The following is a 23941-nucleotide window of genomic DNA, read 5'->3' as shown; positions in this document are numbered from 1 at the left end:
ATTTGAAACCATGGTTTCAAATTATGTCCAAACGGCTCCTTAATGGGTGATGCCAAAAATGGTGAAAGAGTTGATGTCTAGTTGGAAGAGCGGAAGGAGAAGAGAAGAAGAAAGGCATGGAATGTGGTGCCACTTGCATTAATGTGGGTTGTCTGGAGAGAGGAATAGAAGAGCTCTTGAAGGTGTAGAATCGAGCTTCCCCCAGTTAAGGAGTAGCCTTCGTTCTCTTATTTTCTTTTGGTGCATTCAGAAAGTACCCTATTGTGTATATGATTGAGTAAAGTTCGTACAGAATCATTTACTTTAGTAGACTCTTCAACTTGTGGTATGCCACTTATATACTACAGCTTTATGACCTTGATTATGATATGCAATACATTGACTTGATTTAAAAAAAAAATTCACGTGGCATGTCAAACATAATAAGCTTGTGACAAATGAGCTTAGATTAATCACGAAGATCACCAAATCACCGAAATGTGAACATGTAATTGTGATATCAAGGACCCTTCACATATTATGGCTTGTCCAATATCGAAACAAATGATGGAACAAGTTCATCTCCACCAAATGAGATTGCTACTATGAATGCCACGTCAAGGCTTGAATGGCTTGACAATATATTACTACTATATAGAAGCATGGGTTTACACACCCATGCTTCGTCGTCCGTTAGCATTAAAAAAAAAAAATACTACTATATAGAAGCATGGGTTTACACACCCATGCTTCGTCGTCCGTTAGCATTAAAAAAAAAAAAAAAAAAAAAAGTGTGGTCCCCATATTAACACCAACCAATATTAAAAAAAAAAAAAACACCAACCAATATTAAAAAAAAAAAAAGTACAAAAAGTGAAACCCACCATCTCCAAACTCACGGAAAAAAAAGTGAACCCCATATTAACAAAATCAAGCAATATAAAAAAAAAAAAAGTGAATCCCATATTAAAAAAAACAAACAATGTCAAAAAAAAAAAGTGTAAACTTTGTATTCGTAGAAAAAAAAGTGTAAACTTTGTATTCGTAGCAAACACTAATATAATAAAATTTTAGATACAGAGCACAAACTACAATGTTATATTAATCGTGTTTTGAATATATATATGTGTGCATAAAAATAGTGCAAACTAATAATGTCTAAAAGGGTGGGCCCCATACTAAACAACACCAAGCAATATAAAAAAAAAAAAAAAAAAAAAAAAAAAAGAAGAAACTATATAAAGCATGGGTTTAGACCCATGCTTCGTCGTCTTTTTCGTCGCTAAAAAAAAACGGGGTGGGGGGGTGGGGGGTGGGCCCATACTAAATAACACCGAGCAATATAAAAAAAAATAAAAAAAAGTGAAACTCACCATCTCCGAACTCATGGGGAAAAAAAAGTGGACCCCATATTAACAAAATCAAGCAATATAAAAAAAAAAAGTGAACACCATATTAAAAAAAATATAATGTTAAAAAAAAAATTGCAGACTTTGTATTCGTAGCAAATACTAATATAATAAAGTTTTAGATACGAAGCACAAACTACAATGTTATATTAATCGTGTTTTGAACATAGTATATGTATATATATTATATGCATAAAAATAGTGCAAATTAATAATGTCAAAAAAAAAAAGTGCACCCCATACTAAACAACATCAAGCAATATTAAAAAAAAAAAAAAAAAAAGAAGAAGAAGAAAAGTGGAACCCACTATCTCCAAACTCACGGTAAAAAAAAGTAGACCCCATATTAACAAAATCGAGCAATATAAAAAAATAAAAAAAAAAGCGAACCCCATATTAAAAAAAAATAATGTCAAATTTTTTTTTGCAGACTTTGTATTTGTAGTAAACACTAATATAATAAAGTTTTAAATACGGAGTACAAACTACAATGTTATATTAATCGTGTTTTGAACATAGTGTATATATATATACGCATAAAAATAGTGCGAATTAATAATGTCCAAAAAAAAGTGCACCCCATATTAAAAAATCAAACAATATTCATGTAATTTCCAAAGTATCTCATTAAGTCAATAATGATGGATTTATTACCACGTGCGTATCAATCCATTAGTGGGAGCAAATGAAATTGCTTTTCTTCAAAAAGTTAAGTGGTCAAACCATAGAATTTTCTTTCTTTTTTTATATTTAACTCGAGATCTAATCTAGATATTAAACCGTTGTATTTGCTATTCCACCACGTCATTTATTTGTTATGTTTACTAAAATAAATATACTTAAAATATTTATATTTTAAAATAAGATAGAATTTAATTACTTTTTTATTTTTATTCTTACTCTAATAAATGTGAAAAGAGATTAATGTTATAAAAAAAATATATCAAATAATGAATAAGGTAAATTAGTCAAATTATAATTCTAATCGACGTTTTCTTAAAAAACCATGCAAAAGACAACATGACAAGTAATGAGCTAAACCGAGAATATTTACCAAAAATTAAAAAATAGTATTTCTTCGTTTAAATAGAAAATCAATTTCTACTTTGTTTCGTTTTAAACGTGTAAAATTAATTTAATAATTAGAATTAGAATTATCCAAATCAAAATTTGATACAAAATAATAAGTATTTTACACCTTTAAATTAATCGAATTAAAATTGAAAGTATCAACTAATGCTTAAATATTACTATTGTTTTATCTCAAAGAGAGGAAAATAGTTTTTTTTTTAAAAATGTCTTCTTTTAAAAAATATTAATAAATTTGCCGATTTTGTATTCGTAGCAAACATTAATATAATAAAGTTTTAGATACGAAAGACAAACTACAATGTTATATTAATCGTGTTTTGAATATAATATATATATATATATATATATATATATATATATATATATATATATATATATATAATCACTATTCAAACGCAACTACATACACATACGACCGTAATCTAAAAGCGTTAAAACCCGTCTTCAATAAGTTAAGCAAAAAAAAAAAAAAAAAGTGTGGTCCCCATATTAACACCAACCAATATTAAAAAAAAAGAAGTAAAAAAAGTGAAACCCACCATCTCCAAACTCACGGAAAAAAAAAGTGGATCCCGTATTAACAAAATCAAGCAATATAAAAAAAAAGTGAATCCCATATTAAAAAAACAAACAATGTAAAAAAAAAAAAGTGTAAACTTTGTATTCGTAGCAAACACTAATATAATAAAGTTTTAGATACGGAGCACAAACTACAATGTTATATTAATCGTGTTTTGAATATATATATATATATATATATATATATATATATATATATATATATAAATAAAAATAGTGCAAACTAACAATGTCTAAAAGGGTGGGCCCCATACTAAACAACACCAAGCAATATAAAAAATAAAAAAAGAAGAAACCATATAAAGCATCGGTTTAGACCCATGCTTCGTCGTCCGTTGTCCCTTTAAAAAAAAAAGGGGGTGTGGGCCCCATACTAAATAACACCGAGCAATACAAAAAAAAACCAAAAAAAGGAAGAAAAAAAAGTGGAACTCACCATCTCCGAACTCATGGGAAAAAAAAAAAGTGGACCCTATATTAACAAAATCAAGCAATATAAAAAAAAAAAAAAAAAGTGAACCCCATATTAAAAAAAATATAATGTTAAAAAAAAAAAGTGCAGACTTTGTATTCATAGCAAACACTAATATAATAAAGTTTTAAATACGGAGCACAAACTACAATGTTATATTAATCGTATTTTGAACATCCCGTATTAACAAAATCAAGCAATATAAAAAAAAAAAAAAGTGAATCCCATATTAAAAAAACAAACAATGTAACAAAAAAAACTGTAAACTTTGTATTCGTAGCAAACACTAATATAATAAAGTTTTAGATACGGAAAGACAAACTACAATGTTATATTAATCGTGTTTTGAATATATATATATATATATATATATATATATATATATATATATATGCATAAAAATAGTGCTAAACTAATAATGTCAAAAAAAGAAGAAAAAAAAAGTAGGAACTCCCATACTAAACAACACCAAGCAAATAAAAAAAAAAAAAAAAAAAAAACATATAAAGCATGGGTTTAGACCCATGCTTCGTCGTCCGTTGTCCCCAAAAAAAAAAATGGTGTGGGCCCCATACTAAATAATACCGAGCAATATTAAAAAAACAAAAAAAGGAAGGAAAAAAAAGTGGAACTCACCATCTCCGAACTCGGAAAAAAAAAAAAAAAAAGTGAACCCCATATTAACAAAATCAAGCAATATAAAAAAAAAAAAGTGAACCCCATATTAAAAAAAATATAATGTTAAAAAAAAAGTGCAGCCTTTTTATTCGTAGCAAACACTAATATAATAAAATTTTAGATACGAAAGACAAACTACAATGTTATATTAATCATGTTTTGAACATAGTATATATATATATATATATATATATATATATATATATATATATGCATAAAAATAGTGCAAATTAATAATGTAAAAAAAAAAGGTGCACCCCTTATTAAAAAATCAAACAATATTCATATAATTTCTAAAGTATCTCATTAAGTTAATAATGATGGATTCATTGCCACGTGCGTATCAATCCATTAGTGGGAGCAAATGAAATTGCTTTTCTTCAAAAGGTTAAGTAGTCAAACCATACAATTTTTTTTTTTTTTTTTTTTTTTTTTTGCTATTCGCCATGTGATTTATTTGTTATGTTTACTAAAATAAATATACTTAAAATATTCATATTTTAAAATAAGATAGAATTTAATTACTTTTTTATTTTTATTCTTACTCTAATAAATGTGAAAAGAGATTAATGTCGTAAAAAAATATACCAAATGAAGATCAAATAATGAATAAGGTAAATGTCAAATTATAATTCTAATCAACGTTTTCTTAAAAAATCATGCAAAAGATAACATGACAAGTAATGAGCTAAATTGAGAATATTTACCAAAAATTAAAAAATAGTATTTCTTCGTTTAAATAGAAAATCAATTTCTACTTTTTGTTTCGTTTTTTAAACAAGTAAAATTAATTTAATAATTAGAATTAGAATTATCCAAATCAAAATTTGATAAAAAATAATAAGTATTTTACACCTTTAAATTAATAGAATTAAAATTGAAAGTATCAACTAATGCTTAAATATTGCTATTGTTTTATCTTAAAGAGAGGAAAATAGTTTCTTTTTAAACACGTCTTCTCTTTTAAAAAATACTAATAAATTTGCCGATTTTGTATTCGTAGCAAACATTAATATAATAAAGTTTTAGATACGGAGCACAAACTACAATATTATATTAATCGTGTTTTGAACATAATGTATATATATATATATATATATATATATTCACTATCTAAACACAACTACATACACATAGATGCACTATAATCTAAAGTGTTGAGCCCGTGCGCAGCACGAGCATAGACCGTCTAGTTATAAATAATATTACCTGGCAACCTTCCTGTGCTATAAATATATTTAAAATTATGTGACGTATATGAAGAGCATAACAGAAATTTGACTGAAAAAAAATTATCTATTTATGCAGAGAAAAAAAAAATTATGCTAGGAAAATTGATGAATCATCGCATTGTCAGAATTCTCAATCTAAACAAGTCACACTAATAGCTTGGTCTTCTCTTTTCGCAGGAAAGATTAAACTAAATAATGATGGCAGTGTCAAAACTGAAAATGCTACTTTTGGAGAGAATTTTTCAGATGATCAAAGTAAGTAGATGTTGGGATATTGAGGCTAGTTGAAGCCTATTTCAAGCCACACACATTCCTTTTTTTTTTTTTTTTTTTTTCTCAGATAAATTCCCTAAATTTACAACATTCTTACTGAACAACCGAACCTGCTTCTAATTTGAACAAAGATATCTCTAGCAAGTCGTAGAATATCGATTTCTTTTAAATGGTATAAAAATCGATAAACTAAATGAAGAATAAAATATATATATATATAGATACACACACATGTACTCTTTCGTCCAGAGTTCTAAAAACTCCTTCAAGCACTCTCTCCTTGCCTTTGTGTATATGGCAATTGGGCATATCATAGGACCAAACTTTTCACCGAGGCTTCTTTAACACCCACAGGCATTAGCTAGAAACTATTTCATTATCTGTAAACCTGGAAGAACAACAATGAATTGACTAAGAAGGAGATATCTTTAACTTATAGGTATTATACTAGGCTACAGTATAAGCAAAACTAGAAACAACAAACTTTGTCGAGCAGAGAAACAAAGTGAGCTCGAGTTAACAGGCTAATGGATCTCCATTCTACATAGCCGAGAGTTAGAGATATTTATCTCACCTTAGTATTAAATCCTCTATAAAGCATTCAACAACTATATAGGTTATGCTGTACAACGAGTATTGTCAAAAATATGTGCAGTCTAAGTAGAGATTCAGGACAGACTTTCTAATGAAACACATTGTCTAATATTTATTCCAAATAAGAAAGCAATAACTAGGTGATAACCATTAATAATGATTAAAACTTTTCCTATTAACAATAGATTTACCTTCCGTCATCATCGAACTGACAACAATTGCTCCATACTCCAGTAAAGAGGAGAAAAACGGCTGCCTAAGTATCGAGATCAGAGATGCCTCCGGCTGACCAATTCAATATCAAATATGACTGTCCCCAATGTTGTGCCTTCTCCATTTGCAAGACGGGTTGGGTTGAAAATGGTAGTAAAAAGCCTTTGCCGATCAAAATACTGAAACAAGGAGAAAATGTTTACTAACTTAAGTCCCAAATGAAAATATATTCATGAAATTTAAAATACTTCTAATCTCTTTTAATAAGAATTAAAGTAATATTAATCTCGATTTCAACACCAATTACAATCAATCAGTTCTAAAGACTTTCCTACTGCAGGTATTATGAATGACTGAATCGTCCAACAGAAAAAGGCTGGCACAATAGAACTCCAAAATCATTTCAAGACTCTACCAAATTCGAGTACATAATCCCCAAAATCTAGATGGTCCAAGAATAACCAGAATAGAAAGGAGGAAAGAAAGAGAAAATAATTAGTTGTATGGATTCCTATTATGCATGTTCAATCACGAAGGTGTAGCTGAAGCACATATTGTGTTTTCTAACTAATGCTTTTTGGTAGCTATCTGTCATTGGGTGTATTGGGAATTCTAATCCAGTGTGGCAGGCTTGGACCAGTGATTCCAAACCCTATGATTTCAAACTCAAGAATAAGAAACTCCAATGGTGATAACACGTTTAATATTTTGTTTCTTATAATTAAAACTATCTCGACCTTTACAAGTTAAGGGTAAGGTCTGCGTACACTCTACCCTTGCCAGACCCCACTTGGTGGGACTATCTTTGGGTTTGTTGTTTTTGTTGTTATAATTAAAATTAAAGATGGTAGATGGGTTGCAATTTAAAACATGGAAGGTGGGATTATAACATTACAGTAGAATTATGATCTTATTTATGTCTAAAAGAGCAAAGTAATTCTTGCACAAATTTCCCTTCTCCTAACTAACTATTAGAGATGTAATACATCTTCTTGAAAAAGGGTAAGAGCTCACTCACAGAAACATACATCAAACAGAAAAGGGGAGATTAAATACATGATTCCCCCACAGCTTAATTTATGTAGAAAGAGCTCTAGTATTCAGAAGACTAAATAGACTTCCCTGCCAAAAGAATGCAACTGAGAAGAACCAAATTATGATTATAAAGGAAGAAGAGCAACTTCACACATTAGGTGGCAGGGGTTCTTGGGATGTATTCTGATATCCTTGAGATGGTGGGATAATAACTCGACGAAGGCCGCCTGCTTTCATCGATCTCACAGCTGTTTCAATCCCTGATATAACCTGCAAAAATAGATAGACAAAGATGTGAAATTAATTGCTACAGTTTTATTTGCTATGTAATTTAGTAGGTTCAGAACAGTCGAACAGATACCACTTCAAAGAGATTGAGCAACAAGGAATTCAAAGTAGAAAAAAAGATGAATTCATGTCCGACAGAAAAACTCAAACGCCAGGTTAAGTTGAGCATTGGAGTTCATTAGTGGTCAAGCAGTTTTATATGCTTCTTGGCCAAAGCATCAAACAGTCACTCATCAACCACATTCAGGTTCAACTGATTACCTTGACTTCTCTTTGTTCAAATTAAAAGACTTCAATGGACAAGTGTGAAAGACAGGTTAACTCACTTTGCCTGAACCAAGGACAAAAGAGAAAGGAATTGGTTCACCAGTTTTGTCCTTGTGATCATAGGTTGAGTCAAAGCGCCATCCTTGCTTTGCAGCAAGTCTCCCGTAATAATGAATTGCAACCTGTCCAATCACACATAATTACTCTCCACAACTGAACAGACATCACAAAGCACTACCAGTACAGTTCTATGTAAAGCTGATAAAAATGTGCAAGAGCGTCTTCCATTCAAGCATGACCACTGATTCCTCCTTGCTTTTCCTCAACTTTTATCCTATCCTTTAGCACAAAGAGAAATCATATGCAACACCATTGATCGGCAGTGACAGAGTTATCTAAGCAAAACTTCCTGAATTCGGACTTATTCCACTACTAATATTTTGGTTCTATTAGTTTTAGAGGTCATAAAAAGTAGTTAATGTGCACATATAGCATATGCCATAATAATCTAGTAAAAGCAGATAGCTCCAGATAAAAAGAGCCTTGTCTAGGTAAATTGTTCAGTAGACAATATATATATGCTAGAGAAACCTGTTTTTAAGCAAAAACCAAAACATGTTCTTCACTATGTCAACATACACATCATCCTTTCATGATTGTGAAAACTTAACAATAGAATTTCAACCAAACTCAAAATCTTCTCCACTACATGGGGAAAAAAGGAAAACCCAACTCTCTAGAAACAGCAGAAATTTTGAAAAGGAAGAGACTTTTTTTCTCTATCAATCTATTATCTATGCCTCAATCGAAAGCTAATTGGATCGAGCTATCTGAATCCAATATCCATTTCTCTCTAATTGGCCTCATTTCTTTCCAATTAATTTGTCTTTTAGAGCACATTAGTAGTTATTTAAACTAGATTCTTTAAACCCCACACTAAATACTTCAACAATCCTTAATCCCAGCTAACTAATAATCCTTTCCTTTCACAATTTTGCAAACATATTTCACTAATTGGTTTTGGCCGAAGGTCTATCGGAAAGAGTCTTCTAGCTCACAAGATAGGAGCAAGGTCTGCGTACATCCTACCTTCCGAGACCCCACTTATGGAACTACACTGGGTATGTTGTTTGTTGTATTTCACTAATTGGTTTCCAAAGAATCGACTTTTGTTACCAACAAATACGTGATTACATATAAAGCACAAGTTCATTGCATTTGGCTAACACAGCTTAGTACAGAAAACAGTGGGGAAAAAAAAAAAAAGAAAGTAGAAAAAGAGAAAGAAGGGTACCACATCACCATCAAGTGGAGTTTCTCCATTACCAATACGAAGGTCCAATGCCTTGACACCACCTGAATTGGGCAGCTCCAAGAACTTTGGAACTTGAGGATTTGCCCAAGAAATAGAACTAGATAGAGCAGAGAGTGAAAGAGTAACTGCAGAAAGAGAAATAACTCTTCTTGATTTGGGGCTTGAAGAACAGGAAGCAAAAGAGTTTTTGTGGCCATGGCATGAATATAGGTATGTTGGACATGGTAATGGTAATGGAACTAGTTTAATCATTGTCATCTTCAAGACTGGCTTTCCTTCTCTTCTCTGTTTTTTTATTTTTTATTTTTTAATCTCCTCCACGTTTCTGGCCTTCCTTTTTGGTAAGGGGCAAAATTAGTTTTATTTTTTTATTTTTATCAGTGCCGTTAAGTTATTTTTAAACGTAAAAATGAAAAAACATAATAAAACGCCGTCTGTGGGGATCGAACCCACGACCACGTGGTTAAAAGCCACGCGCTCTACCACTGAGCTAAGACGGCTTGTGCATATAGCCCATCCAAATTATTTATATCACTAATTTAATTGCGACATCTAGTATAATCTCTTGTATGCACTGGATTCTTCTGGTTCGTTAAACCCCAAACTTCCAGAACTTAATATTTTCCCTCTCCGCCACCATTGTCTAAAACCTTAACCGTTGCAGTATATAGAGGAGAAGAGAAGGTTGATTGGGAAATAATCAAAATACTTTCTTGAAATGGCAGTGCCAAAGGAACAGATAATGGATGTAAGGTCAGTGGTGGAAGCAGTTCAAGCTGCTGGAGATGATGTTGAGATTGATACCCCTCTTTATGTTGTTGAAAGCCTCTGTATGCGATGTGGTGAAAATGTATCTACCTTCTTTCTCTTTTTGCCTTTTTCTGTTATCCAATGTTACTTGAAAAAGGAGTTTTTTTTTTTTTTTTTTGTCTTTCTTGATGTTTTTTGTGTTGTTTGAGGAAAAGGGTAGTCTTTATTTTGCTTCGTTAGATATTTATTAAAGAGGTTGATGAGATTATAAAACATGGGGAATTTACTTTAGCTGGTGAAAATAGAAGATTTGGTTGGTTAATTGATCTCTGTGTATGCTATAAAGTTACAGTTTTGATGAGATGTTGTGTTTCTGAAGTCTTTTCTTTTCTGGGGTTAATTAATAGGGGAAAGGACAAAGAGTTGTATAGCTATTTTCTTCTTGAAATTACTGTAAAAGAATGATGAAAGGGTAATAACATGAAAGTATGCTGAAAATGTATGTGCTTCTTTCTCTTCTTTGCTTTTTCTGTTCTCCAAGGTTACTTGAGGAAAGGAGATTTTTTTTTTTTTTTGTCTTTCTTGATGATTTTTGTGTTGTTTGAGGAAGAGGGTAAGCCTTTTTCTTTTTTTCTCTCGGTTAGAACGTTTACTAGAGAAGGTTGAAGAGATTATAAAACATGGGGAATTTACTTTAGCTGAAGAATGTAGAAACATTTGTTGGTTAATCTACTCTTACCGAGATTATCTGCTCTGCGTATGCTATAAAGTTACAATTTTTATGAGATGCTGTGCTCCTTAAGTCTTTTTTCTCTTTTCCAAGCTTACTTGAGGAAAGGAGTTCTTTTTTGTCTTTGTTGATTATTTTTGTGTTATTTGAGGAAAAGGGTAATTTTTTTTCTTCGTTAGAACGTTTACTATAGAAGGTTGAAGAGATTATAAAACATGGGGAATTTATTTTAGTTGAGGAATGTAGAAGCTTTTGTTGGTTAATCTACTTTTACAGATATGATATGTGTCTGCTATATAGTTACAGTTTCTATGAGATGATGTGTTTTTTAAGTCTTTTTTTCTGTTTTCCAAACTTACTTGAAGAAAGGAGTTTTATTTTTTCTTTCTTGATGATTTTTGTGTTATTTGAGGAAAAGGGTAATCTTTTTTTGCTTCGTTAGAACGTTTACGAAAGAGGTTGAAGAGATTATAAAACATGGAAAGTTTGCTTTAGCTATAAAATGTGGAAGCTTTTTTTGATTAATCTACTTTTACAGAGATTATCTGCTCTTGTATGATATAAAGTTCCAGTTTTTATGAGATGTTGTTCGTCTTAAATCTTTTCCTTTGGTGGTTAGCTGGAGAAGGGACAAAGAGTGCTATAGCTTTTTTCTTCTTGAAAATATGCTGAATTGAAGAATTCATATGCTTTGGTTTGTCTCTTTACTTCTTATACATGGTATTTATCTGACTATTTTCTATGAAGTTAGCTTTTTGTTTAATATTGTGGTGCATTAAATTCCTTTTCCAATTTTGGGATTTTTGTTAGAGCTACATTGGTGGAAAATGTGTTGTTTTTTTTCCGCTTTATTGCTTTCGAGATTTGTGCTTGTATCAGTTTTGTATGGAAATATCAGTTGGATACTTCTCTTTGCCTAATGGTCTTATTGTTTCTGTTGACAGGGTACAACAAGGTTTCTCTTAACACTGATTCCACATTTTAGAAAGGTACTTGGCTTCCTCCTTCTCTTTCCTATAGTGCTGCCTAGCTTATAGTTGTAAGTTTTTGTTTTTTCATCCTAAACCAATTAAACCTTATCGGCAATTTTTGGACCAGAATTATTTTTGGCATTTGAAAACCTAAAAGAACAGCAGCATGTGGGATAGAAGTTATAGCTTCTTGAAAATTTGGAAAGAAAAAAAGGCGTGTTAGAAACCTTGTTTTCATTTGTGTGAGACCCTCTCTCTTTTGTATCAATGGTTGTCATTCTAAATGGTACATTGAATGTTGTTCCAGATATTATTGTCAGCATTTGACTGTCCACATTGTGGTGAAAGGTAAGGCATTTAATCTCCGAAGACATTGGAAATTGGAGTAACTTTCAGCTCAATAACCTACTTTACCCTGTTTTCCTTCTCTTTTCATTTCCCTTCTAAAGAAATAATGAAGTGGAGTTTGCTGGTGAGATTCAGCCTCGAGGATGTTGCTATAGCTTGCGTGTTCCTTCAGGCGATCAAAAGGTATTTCCTCTATTGCATCTGTTGACGTTGTTATATGCTGTTAGATAAAGCAATAAGTTGCTATATACAATAGCGTCTTTAGTTCAACGGTTAGGATAATTTCCTTCCAAGCAATAGACCGGGGTTTTACACAGCCAGACGATGAGCACATTGCAAACTATTCTTTCGCGTTTTACTAAAGGATACCGTGTGCTCATTGCATGTAGTGGCATACAGAAATTTTTGGAGGGATTCTTCAGTGGAAACCCCAAGTCAGTTTACGCGGAAAGCGCCAACAAAAAGACATAAGGTTGAATGGTGCACTTGGTTGAATGCTGATTTATTTATCCAGAGGAACAAAGATCATTTCTCACTTAATATTTCCTTTTATAAGGGGATATTGCTCAGATGGTAGAGCGCTTGCTTAGCGTGCGAGAGGCACGGGGCTCGATACCCCGCATCTCCACTTATTATTACAACCATTTTATAGTTCCGACCTTAGGTCAGTTGGTAGAGTGGAGGACTGTAGTTTGGAAAAACAGCTAACCCTTAGAAGAAAAAAAGGAGTTGGGAAGAAGGACGAACAATGTATTCTTTATTGTGCTCATTGCAAATAGTGGCATACTGCAATTTTTGGAGGGATTTCTTCAGTGGAAACCCCAAATCAGTTTACGCGGAAAGCGACAAGGAAAAGACATAAGTTTGACTGGTGCACTTGGTATAAGGGGATGTAGCTCAGATGGTAGAGCGCTCGCTTAGCATGCGAGAGGTACGGGGCTCGATACCCCGCATCTCCACTTATTATTACAACCATTTTATAGTTCCGACCATAGGTCAGTTGGTAGAGCGGAGGGCTGTAGTTTGGAAAAACAGCTAATCCTTAGAAGAAAAAAGGAGTTGGGAAGAAGGACGAACAATGTATTCTTTATTGTGCTCATTGCAAATAGTGGCATACAGCTATTTTTGGAGGGATTTCTTCAGTGGAAACCCCAAATCAGTTTACGCGGAAAGCGCCAAGGAAAAGACATAAGGTTGAATGGTGCACTTGTTTATTTATCCAGAGGAACAAGGATCAGTTCCCACTTAATACTTCCTTTAATAAGGGGATGTAGCTCAGATGGTAGAGCGCTCGCTTAGCATGCTAGAGGTACGGGGCTCGATACCCCGCATCTCCACTTATTATTACAACCATTTTATAGTTCCGACCTTAGGTCAGTTGGTAGAGCAGAGGACTGTAGTTTGGAAAAACAACTAATCCTTAGAAGAAAAAACGGAGTTGGGGAGAAGGATGAACAATGTATTCTTTATTGTGCTCATTGCAAATAGTGGCATACACCAATTTTTGGAGGGATTTCTTCAATGGTAACCCCAAGTCAGTTTACGAGGAAAGTGCCAAGGAAAATAAGTAAGGTTGAATGGTGCACTTGCTTGAATACTGAGTTACTTATACAGAAGAATAAGGATACTTCCTTTTATAAGGGGATGAAGCTCAGATGGTAGAGCGCTCGCTTAGCATGCGAGAGGTGCGGGGCTCGATACTCCGCATCTCCACTTATTATTACAACCATTTTATAATTCTGACCTTAGCTCAGTTGGTAAGCATAGACCGTAGTTTGGAAAACAGCTAATTCTTAGAAGAAAAAAAGGATTTGGGAAGTAGGATGCACAATGAATTCTTTATTGTGCTCTTGCAAATAGTGGCATACACCAATTTTGGAGGGATTTCTTCAATGGAAACCTCAAGTCATTTTACGCGGAAAGCGCCAAGGAAAAGAAATAAGGTTGAATGGTGCACGTTGAATGCTGAGTTATTTATCCAGAAGAATAAGGATCAGTTTCCAGTAGGGGATGTAGCTTAGATGGTAGCTCGCTTAGCATGTGAGAGGTACGGGGATCGATACCCCGCATCTCCACTTATTATTAGAACCATTTTATAGTTCCGACCTTAGCTCAGTTGGTTGAGCGGACAGCTGTAGTTTGGAAAAACAACTAATCCTTAGAAGAAAAAAAAAGTTGGGAAAAAGGGCGGACATTGAATTCCTTATATTTTTCTTCTGTATTATTTTAATACTGAGGTAGGCAGCCCAGTGGTCAAGGGTGTTCAAAGAGAGCAAGGTTCTCAAGTTTGATTCTGGCTGGTGTGGGTCTCTGTATGTCTTTATGACAAAAAAACCTTTAAGAATGCGATCATACCAGCACTAGTGCGCCGGATACCATCAGAACTCCGAAGCTTGGGTTAGAGTAGTACTAAAAAATATCAAGATATAAAAAAGAAAAAAAAATTACTATCTTTTCTCCAAGAAGTTCTCGGGCCGTTACTAAAGTAGCATAATGTCTTATTGCTATACGGCACGTAGTTGAATGCTCATCTTGATTCTCCTTTTCTTTATTTCATGACAATAAAGTTTATTTTGGCAATGTTAGAAAGCTAGTAGGCCTGCATGATTTTGTGAAATAAAGAATGTTGTGCATCCTGGGCTAGTTTTAAGCCAATGATAATTTTGAGTTTAACTCTTCGCGATACTTGACTTACTGGTATTTTGAAACTACAGATGCTCGACAGAACAGTTGTGAAGTCTGAAAGTGCTACCATCAAGGTACTTTAATTAAAACTCTGTTGTAATTTGTTAGTGTCTTGACACATGCGCTGTTAGTAAACCTCTTAAATCTCCATGTTTGATGTCGGCTGTATTTAACAGATACAGACATACAGGAATAGAACATAATGTATATTTTAGATGGATGCTTGTACTTCTTAGTGAATGATCAGCAAATTTTAATTAGGGTCCTAAGCAAGCTATCTTTTTCTGGAGTTACCCGTATACATATTTATTATGGTTGTGCTGTGCAGATCCCTGAACTGGATTTTGAGATCCCGCCTGAGGCTCAACGTGGATCATTGTCATCGGTATCTGCCTTTTTACTAGCTTGGCTTTTTAAAAAATTATCCTGTTTCACTATATGGTTTATGTTATGCCTTCATCTCAATGTTCCACTAATGCAATTTTAGGCATAAGTCGTTCAGATATCTTCATTCTTGTCTTCAAATTTTTTCTTTTACATCCTGATGGTGTGTGTTAGGATGTGGAGTTTATGATTTTGTGGGAGATTCAAAAGGCAAAAGGATGTAGGAGCAGTAGTTGTTTGTTCTCCCAGCTGCAAATACAGAAAACCTTAGAAACAGAAAAATACTTATGCTCGCCTCTTGTTATAATAAATATCTCTGTGCTACATTACAGATAGAAGGCATACTGGCTCGAGCTGCCGAAGGTCTGGAGGCCCTTCAAGATGAACGGAAGGTGGAGTTTTTCTATTGCTTTATAGGCTTACACGCTCTGGTTTTGTCTTTTTCTCTATATTTTTCGCATTCTGATATTTTCATCTCATGGTGTTGGCAGAAAGTGGATCCCCAGATGGCTGAAGCAATAGATCAGTTCTTGATAAAACTAAGAGCATGTGCATCAGGAGATTCATCCTTCACTTTCATTCTTGATGATCCTGCTGGTAACAGCTTCATTGAGAACCCGTAAGAAACTCATTTCTTACAGTAAAAATGTTATGGCTTTTGCCTTGCCCTATCTAGTTATATATATTGGAGTGCTTCATGCCTGAAACTGAAAATATTGCTGATCAATAATACGGATGTATCATGGTACCATCACAGACATTAGCGGCATGCTGGATGCTGTTACCTGAAATTCTGAACTTTTTGGGGATGGATGAGTAGAACCAAAATACTTTTAGGGTTTAAATTTGGAACTAGCCATTAATCTTTCAAAAAAGAAAAAGCATTATTACTAAATGTGAATATATAGGCAGAACATATGCCATTAATACAGATCAAGAAATGATCACAGTCAAGTTTTAGAAGAATACTAGTCATTAGAATACAAAAACAACTTAAAAGATCTAACTTGAATGGTTATATATTGCTGTCTCTTTTTCCTTTCTGATCAAGGTTTTCGTTCTACAGAGTGGCTAAGAGTTTTGTTTTGCTGTGTGTTCTGATTAACGATTTAGTGGTTATTAAAAAAAAAATTATCTTGTCCTTCAAAGAACAAATTTTCTTTCAACTCACATAAAATTAGGAAGTGAATTACTGAGTACGGCCCGGACATTGTGCAGTATTGTGTAAAGCAAATGTTTAAACTGGGGTAACGCCACCCTGCATAATAAAAATCAAGTAGATAATTAGTACAGTAATTGCTAGATGATAAGACTTGTTTAAGTGGTACTGCTATTGGTATTCCGTGTCGGACTAGTTGTCTCTGATACAAAACCTAAAACTAATCTTCTTTCTTCACTGGTGAATACAGGGTAGGGAAAGTAGCAATGATGAATCCCATTTCAAAAAAAAAAAAAAAAAAAAGAAGAAGAAAAAGAAGGTAGCAACGATGAATTGCAGGGGAAACAAAATAATGTTCAATTGTTGAAAACATACCGTGAGACCGCAGGTTTTAGGAAGGATAACTCTAGCAAGTAGGCTTCTGCATGTGGACCTTAATCACTTAAAATATGGGAAGTTTGAGGTGCAACGTTTACGCTTAATAACTTCTTCATCTAAAAATCTGAGTTTAAGTTGTAATGTGGCTGATCTTTTGCCACTACTCATCTGAAGGAGTTGCTTTTCTTTCTGGTGAACAATAAACAGAATTCTGTGTAGCCTAGCTTATGCGAACTGCCTTTGTTCATGAATCGATCAATTAATTAACTATGGCTCAGTGCAGGTTGGCTTTATGAATCCTCTGTATCCAATTTGCTCTTTTCATGTCTATTTCATCTCAAAACTGTGTTTGTTAATTTGACGGTAAAAAAGTACTCCCTCCATCCCAAAAAGACAGTCCTCTTTTGACTTGACACAAAATTTAAGAAATAAAGGAAGAGTTTTGAAATGTGTGGTCCAAAACAAGCCTTAGATATTTATGTGGCTGTAAATCATCTCATAAAGTTAAATTTATTCTAAATATAGAAAGGTGACAATCTTTTTGGGACACACTAAAAAGGAAAGGAGGACAATCTTTTTGGGACAGAGGGAGTATGAAGTTAGGTCCATTTCACTTCAAAAGCGTCTTTGTTAGTATGTGATTTATAAAACGTGCAAGCAGTAGCTTACTTGAGCTACACTACGTTTTATGTATTATTGTTGACCTTATGCTCAGATCAATGCTTATCTTACAGGTTAGCTCCATCTGCTGATCCCTCATTGAAAATCACATTCTATGAGCGAACTCCTGAACAACAGGCAGCTTTAGGGTATCTTGCTGACCCTTCACAGCTTGGAGGACAACGTGATGAGGTATCAAGTGAGGGGATAAATAATATTCCTCATCGACAACTAAATGAACCACATGGATCAGTTGGAGCAAGAGCAGGACGTCAGGCTATTGCTCAGGGTAACAGTGCAGAAATGGCTGAAGCTCTATTTCGATATTCAGCTCCTGAAGAGGTACGTCGACCTGCTGGGGTTTCTTACATATATCTCTCCCTTTTAAACTTTCTTTTCTGATAGCTTCCTCTTTTCGACAGGTGATGATGTTTCCATCAACTTGTGGAGCATGTGCTGCGAAGTGTGACTGTAAAATGTTTGTTACCAGTATCCTTTTCTACATTTACACAATAGATAACCTCATGATTAATGCGTTCCTCGCTCACACGGTCCCTTGCTGCGAGATAGAAGGGAATATTAATAGTTGCAATTGTTGCCCATCTGCTGCAAGCTTTTTTGCTTCTATGGTATTGTTGAATTTGACCACTTAAAGATATTCCATACTTTCAAGAAGTAATAGTTATGGCATCCGCTTGTGATGCGTGTGGTTATCGCAACTCTGAGGTAATTGCTGTCATGTACTAGAAAAGAATAGCTTATGGAATTTTTATTGATGACATTATGCTCGTCTTTGCAGCTGAAACCTGGTGGTCCTATATCTGAGAAGGGAAAGAAAATTACACTTCGTGTGGAAAACATTAAAGATCTAAGCCGTGATGTGATTAAGGTATAACTCTCCAGCCTGTATTTGGCAGAAATACTAGCTAATTTTTTGTTTTCTAGTTTTATTTTTGGTGATCTCATTCATTGTGCAACTTCCCTGAAGGTGCAACATTTGATTTTACTTTTATATTTACTCTTATACTGCTATTTCGAAGACCATATTTAATAAATTTTCTATCTACACTGTTGTTACTTGTCTCACAATTTTTTTTTTTTTAATTAACTCTGTTACATTTGACTTTAGAAAGCATATTTGCGTACTGCTTTCACATGTATCATCTACTTCTCAAACTTTGAAGATCATGATCAGTGAAAGCAAAGTAAAGCAAGGATGTAAAATTTCCAGCATGTTGGCATGAATGCCAAGATGCTTGTATCATCTTTGTTATATTCTTTCTCTTGTGGATTTGTTGATACTTGATACAGCATTTGAGAACATGCTTGAAGAACAAAGACGACACAGTATCCGAAAATGGAATGCATTTCATGCTTATAACCCAAGATTATAATAGCCACAAGTAAAAAAGCAAAAAAATTACATGATGGGTGGCAAAGAAAAAACTAATGAACAAACGATATCAACTTCCAACTTTCCAACATCAGCTTTGAGAGAATTGTTTTTTCACGACACCTAAGGGTAAGGCTGTGACCTAGTAGTCAATGAAGTAGGTGAAAACTTTCATGAGCAGGTTTCAAATCCCCACAGAGATAAAAATAAGTGATTTCTTCCCATCTGCCTAAACTTTGGTGGCAGAATTATCCGGTGTTTGTGGTGGTCGGAGGTTGCGGATGCCCATTAGAATAGTTGAGTGTGCTGCAAGCAGGCTCAGACATAACCATCATCAAAAGAAAAAAAACTACAAGAGCGCCCCATACCTTGCCATTGCAGCAATGCAGAAGGATCCACTTTCTTCGCTGCTGTTTCTTCTGACCTTCATCTTTTTATTTGCAGCTGCTTCTTGTTCCACTTGGTAGTTTTGTTGCAGTGGCGCACTAGTTATATGCTGATCCTCTGTTGTCTTGAATAGGGTTATTCAGGATTTTTGTCCGTTTCCTTTCTCCTCATATTAGTGTTTGTTAGTTTTAACCCAAAAAAAAAAAGTTTCAAAATATTAGTGGTTTTGTTGTGAATTCTGTGCTTTAATACTGATTGGATTCAACCCTCAGGTTACTTTAAAAAAAAAAAAAAAAAAAAAAGTGCAAAATTACAAATATATGTATGTTTAGGTAATAGTAAGCATGAATAACAAATATATGGACAAAGAAATTGTGAAGTGAAATATCAATCATCTAGTGTCACCTCTTCAAGAGAGGCTCAATGGCAAGGAAAAGTATGTTTTGCCTTGATGACGACACTGAAGCGCACATAAAGCTAGGCAAAGCGCTCAACATTGGAGCGCGCCTTTCTGGATTCACCCAGATGCTCATAATTTAATTTATTTAGTAAAAAGAATAAGAAATGGAATGAGAGGAATAGCATCAAGATCATGTTCAAGAGTAGGCATCTTGACAGTATCAGACTTCTATTTGCAGTTCCTCCATCCCAAGTGTTGAGCCCTAATTGTCTTGAGTCTGCTTGATATTCCGCATGTTACAAATAGGGAAAAGTGTGTTTAACGGCTTGGACCTATCTCTGTTTCTTTGCATTCTCTGACTACAAATTGTTGTTTTGTATTTACCAGTCGGATAGTGCTGGGGTGGAAGTTCCTGAGCTTGAGTTAGAGCTTACTAGTGGTACTTTGGGTGGAATGGTGACGACAGTTGAGGGTTTAATCACAAAGATCAGCGAAAGTGAGTATCTTCTTTTACCTTGTTTTTTTTCTCCTTTTCCTTGTTTCACTTTCTTGGACAACAATATCTCGGATGCACATTCAGCATATCGATTATTTCGATACTTAAATTTTCAAACTCACCGAAAGTCGAGCTTCAGTTGAACACTGTAGATTAGTCGTCGTATTTAAGACTCTTTACATGTTTCTGATTTCTTCTTTCGTTTATTTTACTCCCGTTAACTGAGTAACTTTTTGTGTCAAATGGCATTTGTCTAATCAATATCTTGAGTTGCGCGAATACTCTGATTAGTTTACATGGACTACTGAATCTGAATGACCTATACTTTCGTGGTGTTTGTATTTGATCTTTTTTAATTTCTGTCATTTAAACATCCTCTTGGATGAACATTTTCTTTTAAATGTAGGTCTTGAGAGAGTACATGGATTCACATTTGGTGACAGTCTTCCCGAAGACAGGAAGAGCAAGTGGTTGGATTTCCGAGCAAGACTAGACAAGGTAAATGTGGAGAGATACCTCCTTACTTGCTATATCACATATTTTAAGCTTATATGTGATTTCCGTATTAAGAATTTCATATCTATTCAAGATTTTGAGATCTGAATCATCTGGTTCTCCGAATATGTTAATGGAAAATATTTTCCAATATGCCTCAATTACCTCTAGTCTTCTTCGGAGGAGCTATTTTAGGTGGTTGTAACCATTTTTGGTCCATGACTGAGATGTAAAGATACAATCCGTATTTCCAAATACAAGACTCCTTTTAACTTTCCCCTATATAACTCCATTCCAAGATATATTTATTTAATATATTTTTTGTAATCATTTCAAACATTCCACAGCTTTTGAACTTGGAACAACCTTGGACATTGATCATCGATGATGCACTTGCAAATTCTTTCGTTGCACCTGCTACCGATGATATCAAGGATGACAAACAGTTGAAATGTAAGTCATTTTTGCAGCTCCAGAGTAGTTCAGGCAAAACGGTCCTCGAATTGTTTTGATAATATAATATGAAATTTCAATGGGAAACAAGTCGATGGCTGGTTAACTTCATGCTTTTAGGTTAGCACATAAGGTCATCATTTGTCTTTCATGTCATTTGATTCTACCTATTTGTAAAGTTTGTACTGGGATATTTTTATCGGTCAGAATTGAGCAAATCCAACCCACACCAAAAAAAAAAAAAAAAAGGAAAAATGAGGGTGCGGCTTGAGACGAGAGAAAGGAGGAGAAAGAACCTCAGACAGATGAGAAAATTTGCGCTAAAATAAGAATCGAATGGTTTAGTTATAACTTTTGCCAAAATGTCCCCTCCTCCCCATGTTTTCCGCTTAAGTGGTATATCTGTGATTTCTTTTGGAAATATTGAGAAGAAACCCGAAGTTTGTGGATCTTTTGCTTTCCCTCTTTTACATAAACCTCCTTCAATTGACGATAGACATGTTAAATTTTGCTCATTTGTGAACATATCACAACATTACTGCAGATGAAGAGTACGTTAGATCATTTGAGCAAAACGAGGAGTTGGGTCTTAATGACATGGACACCGCCTCAGCTGATGCTGCTTACACTTCTGCAGACGCTGCATCCACTGAGAATGCTGATAAGTGACGATTTTGTGGTTATCAGTCTTTACTTATATTTGCTCTGGCCTTATAATTGCTCTGGCCTTATAATCTAAGGTTTGAGCTTCTTTTTGCTCCCTATGTAGTTCTGTTTCTCTTTATAGCTGTAAACTTTCCAGATTATCGCGCGCTTTTGCGTTGGGACATGGGCTGACCTCGTTTCAGCATTGTTGATCATGTGAATGATGAATTATCATATACGTATTTCTTGTATTAATACGAAATGAAATGTAGTTTATTGGCTTATTTAACGCAGTTCAGAACTATTAACAGTTGCAATGGTTTAAAAGATAATTTGCAAGGGGCCTTTGACCCAAAGTTGTGAAAGACAAGTTTGGATTTCTGAAAGACAAAAACGTGGAGGGGGCAAAAAAAACGGAGAAGAAACAAGTGTATTACCTGTAAATATCATGCAAACGTAGATTCCAATGATGTTATCATTTTTTTTTTTTTTTAAAACTATATTGATGTATTATTCTTACTGTGCTACAAAGTAAATTTTTATCTATTATCTCGACACTGGATATCAAGCTCTCACTAATTGAAAGAAGTCTGTCACCAAAATGGCAAAAGCACTCCAAAGGGAAAATGAAAAACATGGTAAGCAAAATGCTGACGAAATTCATAGACGTCTCTTATTTAGGATTTTTAAGTTGAACATCATTATATTCACTATTTATGAACAGGTATAATTTTTTTTTCAAGAAAAGAATATTTCGCTATAAACAAGTTGTAATGTGAAGATTATAGACGTAAGACATTACCAGTTCCACATATTCTCTACTATTGTATAATTTCCTCCTCCATGATCATGAATTCAAGATTAATAAATGTCCATTATAGTTTGACCCACCCCTTCCAACTGAAAGAGAAAAAGATATATCACCAATGGATAAAGAGAGCAAGATAAGGGTACGTGTTGCTTAATTGTTTCTACTATGGTACGTAGACACTTTTTTGTGAACGAAAATTGTACATCTGAATCACGTGTCTGCCGCATCCTTCGCAAATAAAAGCAACAAAAAATGGATAATGATACTTTTCTTTAAAAAAAAGAAAAGAAAAAACAATAATAATTTTTTTTTAAAAACTAGGTGTATTTCGATTGAGTTTTGGCCTAGATAAACTTGAAGATGTCAAATTCTGCTATCTAAACGATATATCTTCGGTCACATCTCACAAACAAATTATAGATAACCTACATCGAACTATTTGCATCAAAATAAGGCGATCATATGTGTAGTCTTTGCATAAGTTTTGTTGTGACAGCATGGCATGAGTATTTTGCATAAGATTTATCACTGAATTCTGGTTAATCAACGTATATGTGTGTCTACCTCGATTCATCATTTAATAGTGGTATAATTAACATAATTTAGTGCATGAGAGGACAAGTATGTGAAATTATTCCTTTGAATTTCTAATATTGAATTTAGTGAAATTATTCCTTTGAATTTCTAATATTGAATTTACTTTTCCTAATAAATTAAAAATGAATGTGCGTAAAAAAATAAATTAAAAGTTGTTTATAATTGTAACAAAATTGTACTATATATTCACACGTTTCCCAATATTCGGTTTCTTTTTTCCAGGAAATTTCCAATAATTTGTCCTTCTCTTGTAATTGTTTCAGAAACCCACTAAAATCATCTGTTTTTGCTCAAATCTATAATCAGTTACTATAATGTACTTCATTAATCATAGGGTAATTGCATTTCTAGTTTTCTGCAATAAAGCAATAATAAATCAATTGGTCAAGGGGTCACATGTTTGTCGAAAAGCATTCAATTTAGTACTCCGTATATTTTTAGTTAAAGAAAAAAGAAGAAAGAAATACCTGCTAATGCATTACAAATGAAATTAAAATAATAGGAGCACTCCAATCATTTCAAGTTTACGTTTTGCTTTCCGTCCTTTAAATAAAGCAATGATGATGACACAATTCCTTTTTTGCTTTATAAAACTTCAATCAGCTAATGCTAGAGTTTTTTTTTTTATATCAATCACTTTGTGTTTAATAAAACCTAATTTTCGACACTATAATTATTTTTCAATCAGTAAAGAGAACTGTTGAACATGTAATAATTGAGCAGCATCATAGACGTAATATCCTTCATTTAGAATCAAAATCCTCCCGACCATT

General features: G+C 33.6%; 2 protein-coding genes and 3 non-coding genes across 6 annotated transcripts; 3 read left to right on the top strand and 2 right to left on the bottom strand.

Moving 5' to 3' along the window:
• Positions 1-5661: 5661 nt before the first annotated feature.
• Positions 5662-9729, bottom strand: LOC132041171 (peptidyl-prolyl cis-trans isomerase FKBP17-1, chloroplastic). Its single transcript, XM_059431995.1, has 5 exons — positions 9406-9729; positions 8171-8293; positions 7710-7826; positions 6500-6700; positions 5662-6102 (listed from the first exon to the last, which is right to left on the bottom strand). The coding sequence occupies exons 1-4, from the start codon at positions 9682-9684 to the stop codon at positions 6578-6580; spliced, it is 642 nt and encodes a 213-aa protein (XP_059287978.1). The 5' UTR covers positions 9685-9729; the 3' UTR covers positions 5662-6102; positions 6500-6577.
• Positions 9730-9854: 125 nt separating this feature from the next.
• TRNAK-UUU (transfer RNA lysine (anticodon UUU)) lies at positions 9855-9926 on the bottom strand. The gene has a single exon. It is a non-coding gene; the product is annotated as a tRNA-Lys (tRNA).
• A 62-nt stretch (positions 9927-9988) lies between these two features.
• On the top strand, positions 9989-22064 carry LOC132041157 (uncharacterized). Of its 2 annotated transcripts, XM_059431979.1 has the most exons (16): positions 9992-10276; positions 11851-11895; positions 12185-12225; positions 12327-12408; positions 14940-14984; positions 15239-15295; positions 15627-15686; positions 15786-15913; positions 17566-17833; positions 17914-17980; positions 18147-18217; positions 18291-18380; positions 20059-20167; positions 20574-20665; positions 21010-21115; positions 21660-22064. In XM_059431979.1, exons 1-16 carry the CDS (start codon positions 10145-10147, stop codon positions 21782-21784), a joined length of 1518 nt encoding a protein of 505 aa, XP_059287962.1. In that variant the 5' UTR covers positions 9992-10144; the 3' UTR covers positions 21785-22064. The 2 variants fall into 2 exon arrangements, with proteins under 2 accessions (XP_059287970.1, XP_059287962.1); XM_059431987.1 differs by lacking the exon at positions 21010-21115 and having other exon boundaries at positions 9989-10276.
• Positions 12540-12656, top strand: LOC132048435 (U5 spliceosomal RNA). Its single transcript, XR_009412978.1, has one exon. It is a non-coding gene; the product is annotated as a U5 spliceosomal RNA (small nuclear RNA).
• TRNAA-AGC (transfer RNA alanine (anticodon AGC)) lies at positions 13112-13184 on the top strand. The gene has a single exon. It is a non-coding gene; the product is annotated as a tRNA-Ala (tRNA).
• Positions 22065-23941: the final 1877 nt, after the last annotated feature.

Source organism: Lycium ferocissimum, chromosome 2 (genome assembly GCF_029784015.1).
Source record: "Lycium ferocissimum isolate CSIRO_LF1 chromosome 2, AGI_CSIRO_Lferr_CH_V1, whole genome shotgun sequence".
Lineage (NCBI taxonomy): Eukaryota > Viridiplantae > Streptophyta > Magnoliopsida > Solanales > Solanaceae > Lycium > Lycium ferocissimum.
This window is presented reverse-complemented; position numbering and strand designations above follow the sequence as displayed.